General features: G+C 54.0%; 1 protein-coding gene across 4 annotated transcripts in view; it reads left to right on the forward strand.

The window, feature by feature from the left end:
* The first annotated feature begins 6,044 nt into the window (after positions 1-6,044).
* Positions 6,045-16,794, forward strand: part of MN1 (MN1 proto-oncogene, transcriptional regulator) — an 85,721-nt gene continuing 74,971 nt past the window's right edge. For all 4 annotated transcript variants that reach the window (XR_007629275.1, XR_007629274.1, XM_050318459.1 and 1 more), the window contains exon 1: positions 6,045-9,541. Coding sequence is in view for 2 of the 4 variants with exons in the window: in XM_050318459.1 (XP_050174416.1) it covers positions 6,106-9,541 (3,436 nt within the window). In the remaining 2 variants the exon portion in view is untranslated. The remainder of the gene's footprint in view (positions 9,542-16,794) is intronic.

Here is a 16,794-nt window from a genome sequence, read left to right on the forward strand (position 1 = left end):
GCGGAAAGGTCTAATTTAATTTTAAAACTTTATTTCCTCAGGTTGTAGACATGTTTCTTTCCAGAATGCCACCTACCTTGATTCTTTAACTTTTCTCTCTGAATTTGCATGGTTTTCTGGCTTAAAACTGCATATCCAAAACACACAAGAAATTCAAGGTATTTGTTCAGTCTGAACTTTGTAGAGCTTCTCCAATCCCAGCTAAAATCTCAATATGCTAATTTAACAGATTTCCTAGTTTCATGAGCTTGGGTTTAGCACCCTCTAGAACAGCACCTAATGCTGCTGCTCCTTTTGCAAGAGTCTCTGTCTCCCTTGTTTCTCACAGATGCTCAGTCCAAGGTAAATTAAGGGAATGTGATTATCAGGACTTTGAAAGACCCAGTAGTTACCAGCTAAAATGTACCGTAAAAAGAACCCAGCTACGACAACAAGGGAAGTCCCTGAAAAAGGCTGGAAGCAAAATGACCATAATTGAAATCTGAAAGCAGCAACTTCATAGAGAAGTAAACGAAGAGGCGGCTCTTTGTAAATGATGATCTAAAAAGTGTTCTGGGTTGTGAGACCTCATTTCAAATGTATTCATTAAATAATATTTGAATCATTTAACAGTTTGAACTCTACTGCACTGCTAATATCTTCAGGGGATTTTTTTTCAGTAACAAAGACGCCTTTGTTTCCCGCTCAGTGCTTGGGCTGTGCCTTGGATATTAGTTGGAAACCTGATCGCCCGACATCGCTCCGAGGCTGCGAGTACAATGTGAGTCGTCTGCAACCGGGATTAAATCAGGCCCTTTGTAGGGATGCTGAGGGGCCGTGATGATGGTTATGGACAGCAGGAGGTCGTTAACCCTTTGTGCCTCTGGCGGGGAGATGGGAGGTTTGGGGGAGGCTGTCAGCGAGGTGCAGGGGCAGCTGGGGCAGTTGTGTGTACCAGCAAATAGCACCCGAGTAATTCCTGCTGGAAAGCAAAAAATGCCTTACGTGGGGTGGGTGAAATCGTATTGCCTGACCCAGTGCTTGCTGCCTTGGGATGCCACTTCACCACAGTGTGTGGGCAGGGGCAATTTGGGTTAAACAGGAGAAGTCAGGACTGTGAGCCAAGGTGCATCCAGCAGCTCCAGCGCTGTCCTGCTCTGCCAGGGCAGGCAGGCGCTGTCCTGCCAGTGAGGGAAGGGGAAGATGGGACCACAGTGTGTGGAGTCCCAGGGGACGACAGAACGGAGAAGGAAGCACCAAGGCAAGTGCTCTCATGAAGCTAATGCTTAGGGGAAATTAAATCATCAGGACTTTATAAAATAGCCTCTGGCTCTCTGCTTTCATAGTAGTTCAATTTATAAGATGATGAAAAATGAATTAACTTTGGTGGTTTGCTGGCATCACCCACAGTGAGCCAGACTTTCCACATGCTCAGAGATCTTTCCTGCTCCACCACGCTTACATAAATTACCACCTGGTTCAATTTTCAGAACAAAGTTGGTCATACAAACTCCACCATAAAACACCAAGAAGAGTTAAACACCGATTAGTGGTACAGAGAGGTGCCATTTCTTATTTATGCTTCACTGAGCTATTTTAGGAAACATAAAATTTTACTGTTCCTGTAACCAAACTAATTCTGTTGTGCTGTGTATATAAAATGTCTTTTTTTCCTTTCCCCTCCCCAGTGTGATCCTACAATGTGTGTGTTTTTGAGATGGGAATCTGAAGGGGAAAAATAAAAGCCCAAAGCAGTGCACTGCAGTCCAGTCGAGTTATCATGAATGGGAAAAATTGCCTTCGGGTTTCCCGTGGTTTTACCAAGGTACGATCTCAGTGTTGTATGATTTTAGCGCTATCCTGTTTTTTAGTCATCGAAGTTAGAAAAGTTTAAATGTGTTCAACATTCAACACCAAAATGTCCCACGTGCTGCAAAAGTTTTCACCTAAGTGGCATAAATGGGACACAGTATACTTAATTGCTGAAAAAAGCTCTTTGCAGCAATGGAAAAACCTACTGATATTGTGAAAACATCACGATCCATACTGAGGGACTTGGAAATCAAAACACGAAAGATACACAGCTACAGATTGCAGTGGTGTAAAGAAACTAAACCAGCTGACCAACCTTGCAAAACAACCAAACAGCAAAATCCTTGTAAAGGGCTGAGCTCCCAAAATGCTGTCAATCCCTGCAGGAAATTACTTTGATGGTTTTAGTCCTTTAACCCTGATTACTCAGTTATGCATTTTTTAAAATGGGAAGCAGGCAAGTGTCTGAAGGAGTTTGGTTCAAACTTTGCAGAAACAACATTGTTGGCAAAACTAAGCATGAAATCTTTACACCGGCAAAGTGAACTTCTTGAAAACTGAATGCAAATCAGGTTTCACAGATGAGATTGTCTTTAACCTCAATTACAAACCAGTCACTTCCAGACACTCAAGCAGGGAAGGACAAGGAGCGACAGAGGTCGGATCCCTGGAAGTCCCTACCTGTCGCCTTTTACCACAGTGCCCAGTGCCTCCCAGCTCAGCCGTGTGACTGTGCTGGGAGCAAGCCCCTGGGAGCCTGTGAGGCGCATGTGCCACAGCCCTCTGACCACAGCAGGTCTCCCTTCTGTTCTCGGGAGCTAAAGTAGGTGCACACTGACAGACACCATCCCCTCTGGAGCCATGCCTTCCCTTGGGAACCAGCTCCACGCTCGCTGCACTCGCGAGCTCATCTAATAATTTTACACATTCGCCTCCTGCATCAGTCCTGCCACCACCTCCGCTGTAGTTTTGACAGAGAGGAGGTGCAATGGTTTCCCTAAACTGTTCCAGGCAGAAATGCTGAAAAATTTCCCGCCAGAGTTGGAAACCTGTCCTTTGAGGTATTCCAATTCCTTTCACTGAATATCCCTGCTAGGAGCAGAAATCCCTGCCAAGAGAAGCCCATCATCTCTTTTGCAAAGTGGCTGTTGGGAGCCTCTGCTGCCAGCGACAGGGCCCACACCTGGCGCTGTGGGGACCTGGTGGTGTTGGTGTGGTTGCAGATGGCACCACAGAGGACGGGGAGCAGCTGCAACTGATATACCTGAAGCTGCACTAATGATAGGGTGCCTTTAGAGAGCTGGGAGTGCAAACACCACAGAGAAGTGAGCTTGGGTGCGCTCCACGGCAGGGTTTAAGAGGCTCTTGCTAAGGGCTGGCTGGGCTAAAGTGTCTCGAGCATATGGGCTTATTTTGTGCAGTTTCTGTGGTCGTTTCTTCGCTGGATTCTCAGTGGTAATGAGCCCACACAGTTGATTGCTGCAGGGAGAAAAAAAATCATTCTGAATAGGTTTGCTGAATAATTATGAACTGAGCTGAACTCTTACATTTGCTTACTAATTGTATGGTCCGTGATGTTTTATGTATGATGCATTCATTTTGTTAAAAAGGAATTTTTTTTCTTGTTTTGCTGAGCAGCAACTTTTCTCAGTGCAAGTTAAACTGACACAGTGGAAAGAGCTGGATTAAAGTCTGATGAATTGATGTTGTTTGAATTTTTTTTTTTAAAACATCAGCCCCACCATTTGGTTTTCAGAGCTTGCAATATGAAACCTAAAATTGTGCTATTGTCTTGAGAGTTGAAATAAATGAATCCCCTCAACTTTGGATTTGGCAGGCACAATTACTATTGTTAATTTAGAAAATAATCCCCTGCAGCTACAACTATTTAAATAATGCCTTTCCCTGCTTCCCTGAAGATGACCAAAACCCGAAGACTGAAAGTAAAAATATGTTTTATAAAATACACTTTTCACTGCTCAGTACAATCGAGAGGCTTCCTTCTCCTGGGCTGGGGACTGGGGCCCTTTGTGACGCAGGGGACCCGACAGTGCCGGGCCCAGGGCCGCGTTCTCCCCAGCGCTCCCCACCCCGCGCTGGACAGCGGGAGCTGCGGGGCACGTCAGCAGCCCCAGGGCAAGCTTTAGCCCAGAGCACATCCCAGGTCAGAAACAGGGGCTCAGTCGCCTTCCCACATGCGAGCCGGCAAAACTGCAGCGGGTGTCGGACCTCGCCACTCCGAGCAACTCACTGCTTTCACTATCAGAATATTTAGGCTGAAGTCATTTCCATATTTGCCATTGTCCAGTTATAGACACGGTCTGGCTCCCACCGAAGTCCACAGAAGGAGTGGTGCTGGGGGAGCTGGGCCAAGCCATGGGTAGACAAGATTTCGCGTAGACAAGCCATCGGGATTTCCCTCTCCAGCGAGCCTGCGGCCGCCCTGGAAGGAGCGGCGCCGGTGCCCTGAGACGAATCGGGGCAGCCGCTCCCGGCGTCTCCGCCGAGCCCCAGACGCCCCCTGGCCCTCGTCCTTGTCCTTCCGCGGAAGGAACGCGCGGCACTCCGCCGTCGGGGCGGACCGGGGCTCTCTGCCCGGCGGGGTGCGGACCGGGAGCACGGACCGTGGGGTGGAGCGGGAACCCTCTGACTGCCGTCTGGGCGGACCGAGCGCACGGACCAGGGGTGCGGACCGGGGGCACGGACCGGGAGCACGGATCGAGCGCACGGACCGGGGCACGGACCGGGGACACGGACCGGGGCACGGACCGCGGCTCTGCCCGGCGGGCGCGGCCGGGGCCGGGCGGGCGGCAGGGGGCGCTGTGCCCGTTCGGAAGAGCCGCTCCGACGGCGCGCACGCAGGCGCAGAGGGAGCCCCGGCGCGGGGCCGACCCTGCCCCGGAGCCGCCGCGGGTGCGGGGTCCGGGTGCGGAGCCCCGTCGGCTCCCTCCTTTCCTCAATTTTTTTCTTCCCTTCTTGGCTACCGGTCCTTTGGCGACGGGCGAGACGTCCCCTTCGTTCATTTCTGCCACGGCCGGGCCGCGCGTGCTTCACTCTCCACCCCGGTGCCGGCCCCGCAGCCCGGGTCCCGCACACTACTCCCCCCTCCCCCCAACCTTGTCACTTCGCTAAGTAATAATTTCCACGTCCAATTCCATTTCTTCGCCAGTTCTGAAATCTCCAGGCCATCAGCAAGGAGGATAGTTCACATGAAAACTAATTACACAAAATCAATATTTAATCACAGCGCAGCATCCTGATCCTGCAGAAAAAAAATCCCGTTAAAACTCTCCTGCCATATACAAACACTCCTCGGCCGCTTATTTATAGATCTCATTTTTTTTTTGGTGGGAGCAATTTTCATTACTATTTCTTTAAACTATCGACATGTGCAGCCGCGAGCACCTGAAGCGCCGCGTCCTGCCCGCGATCTGTGACCCCCTGGGCCTGCGGGTGTTTGTCCCTCCGAGGGAACCGGGCTGCGACCCCCCCGCTGCCGCAGCGCCCGCTCCCTGCGCGGCTCCGGGTGGTGCCCGGCTCGGGGCTGGCGGGGCCGCTCCTGCTCCCGGCTCGGGGCTGCCGGGCGGGTTTCGCCCCAGCGGCCCGGGAGGGCAGTGCGGGCGGTGGGAGCGCGGCACCGGCAGCGCCTTCCCACTCCCGCCGCTCGGTCCCAGCCCCGGTGCCCCCCATCCCGCTCCAGGACCCCGCTCCGGGACACCGTCGCTCCGCGCGGCTCTCCGACTGCCCGCGGTCCGTGCGTCGCGGCAGCAGCAGCGCCGGGCACGGGGCGCTGCGCGGGGCGGTGCGGGGCGCGGGGCGGGCGGGGCGCGGGGCCGGCGGCGGAGCCACCTTAACGGCAGCCCCGCCCCGGGCCGCGGCGCTCATTGGCGCAGCCCCGATGGCTGAAATTCATCGCTGAAATGCAAAACTTGTTGCTGCTCCTCCAGCGCCGGGTGAGAGCGCGGCAGCGCGCGGGGAGCGCGGCGCAGCCCTACCAGCGCCCGCCCGGCCCCGCGCCCCGGCCCCGCCGCCGCCGGAGCGCTGCGAGCCGCGGGAGCGCACGGCCGGCCGGCGATGCGGCGCGCAGCTCCCGGGCGCCGGAGCCTGTGAGCGGCGGCGCGCCGCCCCGTCGGCTCTCGGGCAGCAGCGAGCGGCGAGCGGCGGGGTGAGCGCGGGCGGGCGGCCGGTGCCGGCGGCGCGGCAGGATGTGAGCGGGGGCGGCCGAGCGGCGCGGAGCGGAGCGGCGGGGAGCGGCGGGCAGCGGGACGGCAGAGTGGAGCGGAGCGGCCATGCCCTGCTGAGGAGCCGCGCAGGATGTTCGGGCTGGAGCAGTTCGAGCCGCAGAGCAGCGGCCGGAGCAGCGGGCAGGCGGAGCGGGGCTTCGGCCAGCCCGGACTGAGTATGAGCGCGCACTTCAAGGCGCCGGCCTTCCCCGGCGGCGGCCCAGCGGCGGCGGCGGCGGACCCGGCCCTGGGCGCCCTGGGCGAGCCGCCCCTCCTGGGCATGAACATGAGTCTTGCCGGGGACGCCTACGGCTTCCCGGGCCGCGGCCCCGCCGAGCTGCACGGCGGCGGCATGCAGCCGCCGGTGCACGGCTTCTTCGGCGGGCAGCAGTCGCACGGCGGCTCCGGCGGCGCCCCCCACCCGCACCAGCACCCCCCGCACTTCGGCGGCGGCTTCGGGCCCGACCCCGGCGCCTCCTGCGTGCACGGCGGGCGGCTCCTGGGCTACAGCGGCGCGTTGGGCGGGCAGACGGCGTTCGCCGACGGCTACGAGCACATGGCCGAGGGCCAGAGCGGCGAGGGCTTCGGGCAGCAGCGCCCCGGGACCCTGCCCGACTTCCAGCACCACGGCGCCGGCGCCGCCAGCCACGCCGTGCCGGCGCCCTGCCTGCCCCTCGACCAGTCCCCCAACCGCGCCGCCTCCTTCCACGGGCTGCCGGCGGCCGGCTCCTCCGAGCCCCACGGCCTGGAGCCGCGGCGGCTGCCGGCGCAGGGCGGCGTGGACTCGCTGGAATACAATTACCCCGGCGACGGCCCCGCCGGCCACTTCGAGCTGCCCGTCTTCTCCCCGTCGGAGCCCGAGGGGCAGTTGCCGCACTACGGCGGCGGGCGGCAGGTGCCGGCGGGCGGCAGCTTCGCGGGAGCGCCCGCCCTGCCCCGTGCGCCGGGCATGGCTGTGGCCAAGGGGCACCCTCCGCAGCAGCACGGCGTCTTCTTCGAGCGCTTCGGGGGGGCGCGGAAGATGTCGGCCAGCCTGGAGCCGGGGGCCAGCGCCAGGCACCCGCTGATGCAGCAGCAGCAGCAGCCACCACCACCGCAACCGCCGCAGCAGCCGCCGGGCTTGCTGGCCAGACAGAACTCCTGCCCGCCAGCCATCCCTAGGCAACAGCAAACAGAAGCCAACACTCCCAACCCCAACCTGCAGGACAATGGGCCCATAATGCAGAACCAGCATGCACAGTTTGAATACCCTATTCACAGACTGGAGAACAGGAATATGCATCCCTACACCGACCCCATGTTTAATATGCAGCACCCTCCTCCGCAACAGCCACCAAATCAAAGACTGCAGCACTTCGATGCCCCCTACGTGAGCGTCGCCAAGAGGCCACGGTTCGACTTCCCCAGCACCCCCGGCGTCGAGCGCTGCGCCTCCTGGGGTGGCGGCATGCACGGTCCAGCCATGGAGAGCCACCTGTCCCCGACGGCCTACCCTGGCCTACCGGGCGAGTTCACCCCGCCAGCGCCCGAGGCCTTCGGGGGCCCCCTGCCCCACGGCGGCCCCGAGCACCCTGCGCTGGCACAGCGCCAGAACGCGGCCCTGGTGATGAAGCAGATGGCCTCGCGCAGCCAGCAGCGCCTGCGGCCGCCCAGCCTGCAGCAGCTGGGGCACCACGGTGAGGTGGGCCCACCCGGCGGCCTGCCCCCGCCCGCCTTCGAGCGGGAGGCCAGTGGTGGCCGCAACTTCGACCCACCGGCGCCGCACATGGCCCCCGACAGCGCCTGGTTCGCGGGGCCACCACCGCCTGGGGAGCTGCTGCCTAGGCGCTTGGCAGCGCCAGGGCTGCCACCCGAGGCAGCCCCCCATGAGCTGGGCCTGCAGCCGGGCGGCCCCGCTGTGCTTTTCCGTCCGGGCACCGGCGGGCTGGGGCTGCAGGAGCCCCTGCGGATGGCAGGTGAGGGGCCGGCGCAGGCCCTGCCATCACCTGGTGTCCACCCGCCCTTCGCGCCCACCATGGGTGGCCTCTCACAGCTGCAGTCGCCGGGCGGTGGCGTGGCACTGCCCAGTGCCCCCACAGAGCGCCGCGGCCCCACCGACTTCGCGGCCCAGCCCAGCTTCCCCTTCGCGGCGGCGGCGCGGCAGCCGGCGGCCCACGGGGCTGCACCTGCCCTCAGCGCCTCGCCGGGTGCTTACCCACCACCCCCACCCGAGTTCCCCCCACCGCCCCCGCCACGGCCTACCGCCAGCAAGCTGGGTGCCCTCTCGCTGGGCTCCTTCAGCAAGGCAGCCAGCAAGGACAACGTCTTTGGGCAGAGCTGCCTGGCTGCCCTGTCCACTGCCTGCCAGAACATGATCGCGAGCCTGGGTGCTCCCAACCTCAACGTCACCTTCAACAAGAAGAGCCCGGCCGAGGCCAAGCGCAAGCTCAGCCAGGCCGAGCCTGACCCGCCACCTGCCGCCCCGGACTACTTCCCAGCAGGGCCACCAGCGGGTGGAGGTGGCACGGGCAAGGCAGCGGGCAGTGCCCCGCTGCTGCCCGCAGAGAGCAGCCTCTCGCCCGGCTATGCTCTGGAGCCGGTGGCCAGTGGCGAGGGGAAGGCGGGTGGCGGGCGGGGTCGGGGTCGCCGGAAACGGGACAGTGGGCATGTCAGCCCTGGCACGTTCTTTGAGAAGTTCTCGGCCGCAGAGGGCAGTGGGGCCGGTGTCAGCCCGGGGCAGCCGGCGGTGCCGGTGACGACAGGGGGCCCGCCGGGGGCTGCGGGCGCTGAGCGCGGTGGGGGCACCCCTCATGACAAGCCCCTGACCTCACCCTCCTGGGGCAAGGGCAGTGAACTGCTGCTGGCGGAGCAGCCCGACCTGATGTCTTCCCTGGACAGTGGAATCCAGAGTGTGACCAAGTCGGACGGCAGCTCCCCGCACGTGGACTTTCCTGACGAGGTCAGCACCAGCTATGGCAACGAGGATGAGGTGTCCTCCAGCTCCGACAATGCCGCCTCCAAGCCCACCCGCAGCCCGCTGTTGGGTGGCTCACCCAAGCTGCCCCGTGGGGAGCACTCACTTCTCAACGGACAGAAGCCCCTGGCCCTTGGCCTCCTCAGTACATCTACCTCGACCCCTGACAGCTACGGGCTCAGCACCACGGCGGGCACCCACCCTGGCACACCAAGCATGGAGCAGGTGCGGACCCCCACAAGCACCTCGGCCCAGGATGAGATCCACCCCCTGGAGATCCTGCAGGCACAGATCCAGCTCCAGCGGCAGCAGTTCAGCATCTCGGAAGACCAGCCCTTGGGGCTGAAGAGCAAGAAGGGGGAGTGCGCGGGGCAGAATGGGGACAGTGACCTGGGCAGCTGCTGCTCAGAGGGTGTCAAGGGCACCATGAGCACCATTGACCTGGACTCCCTGATGGCGGAGCACAACTCCACCTGGTACCTGCCTGGTGAGAAGGCCCTGATGGAAGGGCAGGAGGAGGACAAGCCCATGGCACCCTGGGAGAAGCCCAAGCCCTCGAACCCCAGCAAAGAAGGTATTGGTTGTCCCACGTGGGTGCTGGTGCAGGGACAGGGGGGATGGTGAGTTGCTCGGGGAAGGGGACATGGTGGGGCTGTGTACACTGGGCACACACTGTCTCCACACCCACTCCACCCTTGGTGACCTTGGTGGGTGCCAGATGCCTTTCCCCTCTGGGCTGGGGTTGCAGGGTGCTGGGTGGCTTCTGTGGGGGGTCCAGCGGCAGGAACAAAGCACCTGCTGCTGGACTGGCCCTGGTGATGACTGCCCCGTGCCATCTCTGCTGTCAGCCCTGTCCCCCTTGTGCCTCCTGGGGAGTGGGCAAGTGGGGGTGCTGAGCAAAGGGGCTCCCAGTGAACCCCAGCCAAGCTCCTGGGCCTGGGGTGCTGTCGAGGGGGACCACAGCCCGGGCTGCTGAGGAAGGGGCTCCCGCAGAGCCTGGTGCCAGCCGAGCCTTCCAGCCGCTTTCCCCAAAGTGTGAATGAGGTTTTCCTAAACCGCGAAAACGCAAAAACGCGTTTGGTGGCAGTGCTGCCTCTCTGGGTCCAGGTGTCCCCTGCTTTCATTTGGAGCCCACAGCAGTGTGAATACTGAACTGAACCGATCGTAACAGATTTTTTTTTTCCTTTAATTGGAAGGCAGTTTAAAATAAGGCTCTGGGTCTGCTCGTGTAAAACTTGCTTAGTTGACAGATGTTTTATTTCGACATTAGTTGTCATTTTTGATCCTTCCGTGTGTCCAAAAGGCATCATAATTCCCCAGGCTCAGGAAAAAAATATTTTATTTGAAAGCCCTCTTATTATAAAAGATGTTTAAGATAAGGATGATTATAGATTCAATTGGTATCTATTTTATCTTATCAAATCCCTATTTTGCAAACTGCTTGGCTGTGTGTGTGAATGTTACAACGGGTGCATGTGCTGTACCTGCTTTTTGAGGGCACACGGGTGGGTTTTGGTGTGCTAGAAGTGCATATGTGCCGTTTACACAATACAAACTCATAATTTGTGCCTAGGAAAGTTGATGTGTTGGTACTGTAGTGTAGTTGTAAATTGTTCGCATTACCTCTGATGGTACAGACTGACTTTCTGCAGTCCTCCATGTTTAGTAATTTTGCTAAGAAAGGTGTTGGGAAAATCAGAGGGGAGCTGGTTTGGAAACTGGGCTGTTTCCTACGCCGGTTCTGGATGGCTTTGCAGCTTTGGCTTTCTGAAGCGTGAATCTTAGCCCCCACGGTTTGTCTCTTTGTTCATGTTTAATGCCCAGTGCAGGAGACTCTCATTTCGAGCAAAGTGTTTAGCATGCACGGCAGACCCGAGGAAGCCCATCAGCATTCTCCATGCTTCACCCAGGCAAGGACATAAATTGGTTTGTTTGGGGCCCTTCTTTTCCATTTTTAAATGGAGTTGCACACAGCATCCTTCCTGGCCCCTTCTCTTTTATTGTTTCTTGTACACAACATCTAGATCTGACTGGATCAATAGCTAGTTAGCACAAATCACAGTTCCTGTCACTTCTACCTTGGCAGGCGCAAGCATATATATATGTTCTCTCACACCACATGCACCCCCTTACGTATGCACTTTCACACACACACGCACAGATACACAGATCTCACACTGTGCTGTGGTTAGAAATAGATTTTAAAGAGTAACTTATTCCGTAGGTCTTGATTTCATGGATAAAAAAAAAATTCCTGAGCAGTGATTTAATTCTGAACAGCACATTTATTAAAAGTGTAATTTGGTTTAAAATGATCTATATTTTGTGTGTGTGTGTGTCATACGGAGCGATGCTTCTGCAGCGTCTTTAACAGCACTCCTCCAGTCACTTTGATCACCGCTATTCTTAGTAACAGCTAGTGAAAGAAGTAATTGCTTTCTGGTTGCGATAACCACAATGTTGCTGTTAAAACAGTTCATCACTTGGAAGGAAAACCATTTAATCAGTGTTCCTATATATGGATATGTTTTAGTATTTCAGAGGCTTAACATAAAATACCAAACCAGTTCCACAACAATGCAAAGAGGCGCTCGGGTTGGTTCATGCTTTAGTCACTTGAGGGATTTGAATGGGCTGGTTCCTCGGATGAGGAAATTCATACAGACCCGCGGAGAATTTACTTTAACTACTGTTGGAAGTGATAAAGATACAATAGGTGAGACAAAACACTCTGTTCTCCTTGGTTAGTAAAAATAATTTAACTTTAGATTGCCATACCCCTGAGTGTTTGAAACTGTGTTTAAGAAAAGGTTTTCTTTAGCCAGGGACCGAGATTTTAAGCCTTCTCAGTCGTCTGGGATTTGCACCGTGCTGTTTATTCCAGCAGCTCCCCGGTGTGCGGGCTCCAGGCAGCGCTCCTCCGAATTCAGGCAGTTCCTCGGCGTGCGGAATGCCATGCTGGGGAGTGGGCACCGTTGTGGGGCTGGGCAGTGTCAGTGAGAGCAGCGTGGGACCCAGGGCCCTCCTGAGTGCAGGCATTGTCGGGGGGCTTCTGAATGACATCTGCCGTGGGAGGGCAGGCGGTCAGGGATTTATTCCCATTGTGGCACTGCTGCAATTGGCAGGGCGGCTCCTCAGGAGCCAGGCGGGGGAGGAAGGGGCAGTGGGTGTTGGGGGGCAGGTTCCCCTCAGGGGAGTGCTGGGTGCCGTGTCAGCTGCCCGCCTCTCTGGGCCAGGGCTGGAGGGTCCAGCTTAGCTGCTGGCCGTGGAGGAAGGGGCAGGCTCCCCAGAACAAACAGGATAGGGACTGACAGACTAACAGACTTCTCAAATAGTCTGTTAATGCCCGGATTACAGGGGAAACAACTTGAGTTGTTTTAATGGCTGCTCAGATTCCTCGTAGCTCACCTTTTTTCTCATAACGGCATTAAAATCATTTGCTGATCTCTGGCAGTTGTGTGAGCTGTGGGTCTGGAGGTCACTGGGAGCAGACACCTGTGCTGCTGGAGCCCCTGCGAGGTGTGACACCCCTGGCGCTGGGCGCTGGCCTGCCGTGAGCTCTGTGCTTGTGTTCACGTTGCATTTCGGAATGTAGCATTAGTAATGCTCGCTGGACATTGCTCTGCCCTGAAATGTATTTTCTGTGTTCTCTCTGATGCATCATTTCTTATACCAACGTGTTTTATGTGAAGTGGCTAGTAGTTTTGGCTTTTCCCCCCCAAAAAAGTACTTTCTAGAATTTCATGTTTTCCTCCGCCGAGCAGCTCGAACTGGGAGTGAAAGATAATAACACTGAGTCTAGAGGAGTGGTCTTGACTTCCAACATCACAGCTCTACCTGACAAAGAATAACCAGATCAAATTCACTTAAAAACCCGAGGCCAGCTTAATGGGGTTTTGCTTTGCCTGATTTGACTGAACCAGAACAATTTCCCTTTCAGCTAAATGTGTATTAGTATTCTCTAGAAACCCAGTAATTAAGTGCTGGTGGGGTTTAGTTTTTAGTTTTTAATTGAAATTTTGAAGGTCCCACACTGCAGATGTCAGGTGAAGATGTCAGTATGTACCTAGAGCCGTGCAGGCATTGATTGGAAAAAATGAGAATATGTTCTGCTGCTTGGTGGCTGTTTGGCTTGTCCGTCCGGGCTGATGGGCACGTGCCATGCAGCACCCTTAGCCTTCAGCTGTGAGTTTTTGTTAATATTTCATCGTTACACCAAACCTGTCACTGGAATGAGCAGCAGGCCAGCCCTCTTGCCGGAGCAGTGTGTAACATCTGTGAATTGCTGCAAATACATTAACAAAGGTCAAATTTGGTCCAGATGCGGCCGGGAGCCTTTGTTTTCTTTCCCTTCCCAGTGCTGTTCTGCTGCATGCTTTATTTTAAATACTGCTGAGTTCTCTTAGAGGCTTTACCGAGGGACTGGGTTTGTTTAGGGGGACCGAGTTTATCAGACCTCTCGTGAGGTTTTTCAGGCACTGAGCCCTCACTGTGAGCGATGTGCTGTGGAGCGGCTGTGCTGGAGTGAGCGCTGTGGAAACGAGTTCAGCGGCGAAGCCCAGCGACGGGGCTGTGATTCCCGACGCTGCTTTGTTTGCCTGATGGGGCTGCTGAAACTTACACAGTTTTAACAATTTACTGAAAAAAAGAAGCCAGTGCCTTTGTCAAGAAGCCACACGATAAACTCCACAGATACAAAATCCGTGTCTTTAATAAATTATCTGGATTGGCGAGCAGATTGATATGAAGGAGGAACACTCCCGCTGCTTATCCTGGAGAGAGTTTGGTGTGTATTAGATTTGGGTTTAATATGATCCTTTAAACTCTTCTGACCTGTTAAAAAAAAAAATTTAATTGGAAGGGTTGCCCCTGCTTTGACCTCATGTGAATGACAGAAATTCTCCATTGCTTACCTTGACTGACTAATTTTTAATATTTTCTATTAGAAAATGGTCCTGTTTAGAAATGTTTTCCTTTGTTTTATAAACATTCTGCAGCAGTGTGTTTGTAGACCTTTATGGTAAATATTAGAGAAGCTAAAGGACAGAATTTTCAATAGTATTTGCTTTTGCTATGATGCATTAAGATATTTAATGCAAGAAGTTTGTGAATTTATTGGCATTTTAGTAATGAACATGGTCACTGTTTGACTTGCATCCACCTGCCTGTCTGGCTATTAATTTTTGATCTCTAGATTTACCTGTTCTCATTTCAGTGGACAGGCTGGTTGTGTTTGAATTAATGCAGATCACAGATTTGGTTTGCATCATGATGCTTTCTTGCCCCAAAGTCTGTTATTTTCTGATGGCCCATTCAGTTGCAAGGTGAGTTTTAACGGGGTTATTTTGTACACATTTGGTGTGAGGATGTGTGAGACATGCTTTGGGAGAGATGTTTCTTGAAATTGGTGTTTTGTGTGAATGTGCTTCAGATCTTTACGTATAATGTAAAAGGAAATGAATTAGACTTAGTATTTATACATGAGCTTGGATGACAGCATAGATTTATTCTGATCTATGATGTATTACACCATGTCTGCTCTTAATTTTTAAGGTGCAATACCTGTTTTTTTACCAATGACCTAGTGGAATGCTTGAGTGTAGAACTGCAAATAATTTTTTGCTAAGAAACGTTTTAGCAATGCCTACAGATACAGTTTGTTGTTACTTGTACAGAACAAAGGATAAGGCATCAAAACAAAACTCTAACCTAAAACTATACAGGCTGCTTTTATTTGTACCAGCTGACTCCCAGCCTCGGCAGTGTTCTGTACCAGGGAGAGGTTTTGGTACAGTAAAATGCCTTTATGTGGCCATATAAAATTTTAGTACTAGACAAATTACTGTACATTTTCAGTCTGTGGTTTCTCATGTATTTCTATTAAATGCGAGTGTGAGGAGAGTCTCCACAGAAAGTGCAGAGCCAGTTCTAAAATGAATCTTCAGGTGGCCTAACACGCACACTTTGTTAACGCTGAATTTCCTGAAATATCAGAAACAGTTTAATGACATAATTTCTCGAGCACATTGAGAATATTGAGAGGGACCAGTCAAACTGTAGGCAGAGGATCATTCCCTGTTCTATCTCTGGTATAAAACATATTGTCCTTTGCGCGTTCCGGGCTGGAGCCCGTCGGGTGCCGGCGGTGTGGATGGTGGGCGTCAGGCGCTGCACCCGCCCGGCCGCCGCGGCTCCGGCCGGCACCCGCCTCCCTGTCCAGCCAGTCCGGCTTTCCCTCTGGGAAATCTGCACCCTTGAAAAAGAACAACGTTTGCACCTCCAAATACGTGCTTAAGGTTTGTTTGAGATTAATACGTGTTTAAGATTGGTGTGTTGTTTATTTTTAAATACAAAATTATTCTTGTTCCATTTCTTGAGGGGCGTTTTTAAACAGGAGCCTCCGTTAGTGACGGCTGTTTGGAAGATAGCTGGCTGTGCACCACTCTTTGGTGAGGGACACGGGGATGCTCATGGAAATTAAATAGGTGAAGCTGTGGAATCTTCCAGGAAATTCAAGGTGTGCCCTGACTTCCCTGATCTTGGTTAGATTTCTGAGCTTTTAAGATGTAATTCTGAATTTTTGCCGTTCTGTAGATAGACCCAATTTGCACACAGTGATTAGATGACTGGCTTATGTAAAAATACTAATATTCTTTGTAGCTTGCTGCTTTTCCTTTGCCAGACACTTTTGTGTTGGTGCACTTAAAACATTATGACTTAATAGTGACCTTTTAATACAAAGGGTTCAGGTTTTTTTTTTACAAATTTAAATATATTTTATGGATTATGTGCCAATGTTCCAAAGTCAAATACCTTCTAAATTTAAAGCTGAGAATTGAACAGCTGGAGGTCTAATCCATTAATTTTTACAAGCTGACTTTCTTAATACTTCAAAGAGAACATCTTAGATGATATTGCTTTGCTGCTCCCCTCCTCAGCACCCCTTCTCATCTCCTCCATAATGCCCTCTCCTTCAAGGCCTCATGTTCTGCTTATCTCCTGGCAAATGACAAAAGCATGTGAATGTGGGGAATGCATTTTCCTTAGTTGATGTAATAAGTTGTAAAATTTGATGGTCTAGAAATGTGCTCTCTTAGTGTTGCACTTTTTATCCATACGGATGCAAAAGTCCGCGGTCACTGCTGTTCTGTGTTTCTGTCCCGTACTTGGGCTGTTTTTTGTAGCGGTGCAGGCGTTGTCATAGGAGTATTTGTGCTCTGGACTTGTGTCTTTTCTAGACACCTGACTCCCACCTAGCGCACATCCTTCTCCCGTAGGATTGGGTCTGATCCATGCTGGCCATTTGGAAATAACGTTTTTCCAAGTTTTGTCTTGCCCCTCTGCTCGGGCACCGCCGATGGCGCCGCTGCCCAGGATGCACGTGCGTGTCCGTCATGGGCAGCTCCCGGGGAAGAGCTCCTGGGAAGGAGCTGTGTCTTGGCTGCAGGATAAGGTGCTGCCGGGACACTGCTGTGGGGCAGTTTGTGCCTGTTTGTTTTCAATTCCAGCAAATCTGTGTCTATTCAGTGTTTTAACATAACACCACCAAGCATGACGCTGGGCCATCTACATTTTTATTAGCTTTTAACATTTGTCTGAAAAAGCTTTTTTTGGTTTGGTAAGCAGAAATGTGGTTACGTTTAAGTGCTGCTTTGATAGATTTTTTACATCAAAATAAATACAGTTTATATGAGTTTAAACACAGACAACATGTGTGAGAGCTCGGAAGGGCTCCGCTAGCTCTGACCGCGAGAGACGCGCCACGGCCCCGCTCCCGTGGCCAGTTTGTGTCAACTTTGGGATATTTATCTTTTTTTAATCCTTCCT

Source organism: Myiozetetes cayanensis, unplaced genomic scaffold (genome assembly GCF_022539395.1).
Source record: "Myiozetetes cayanensis isolate MyiCay16 unplaced genomic scaffold, myiCay2020 scf21, whole genome shotgun sequence".
Taxonomy (NCBI): domain Eukaryota; kingdom Metazoa; phylum Chordata; class Aves; order Passeriformes; family Tyrannidae; genus Myiozetetes; species Myiozetetes cayanensis.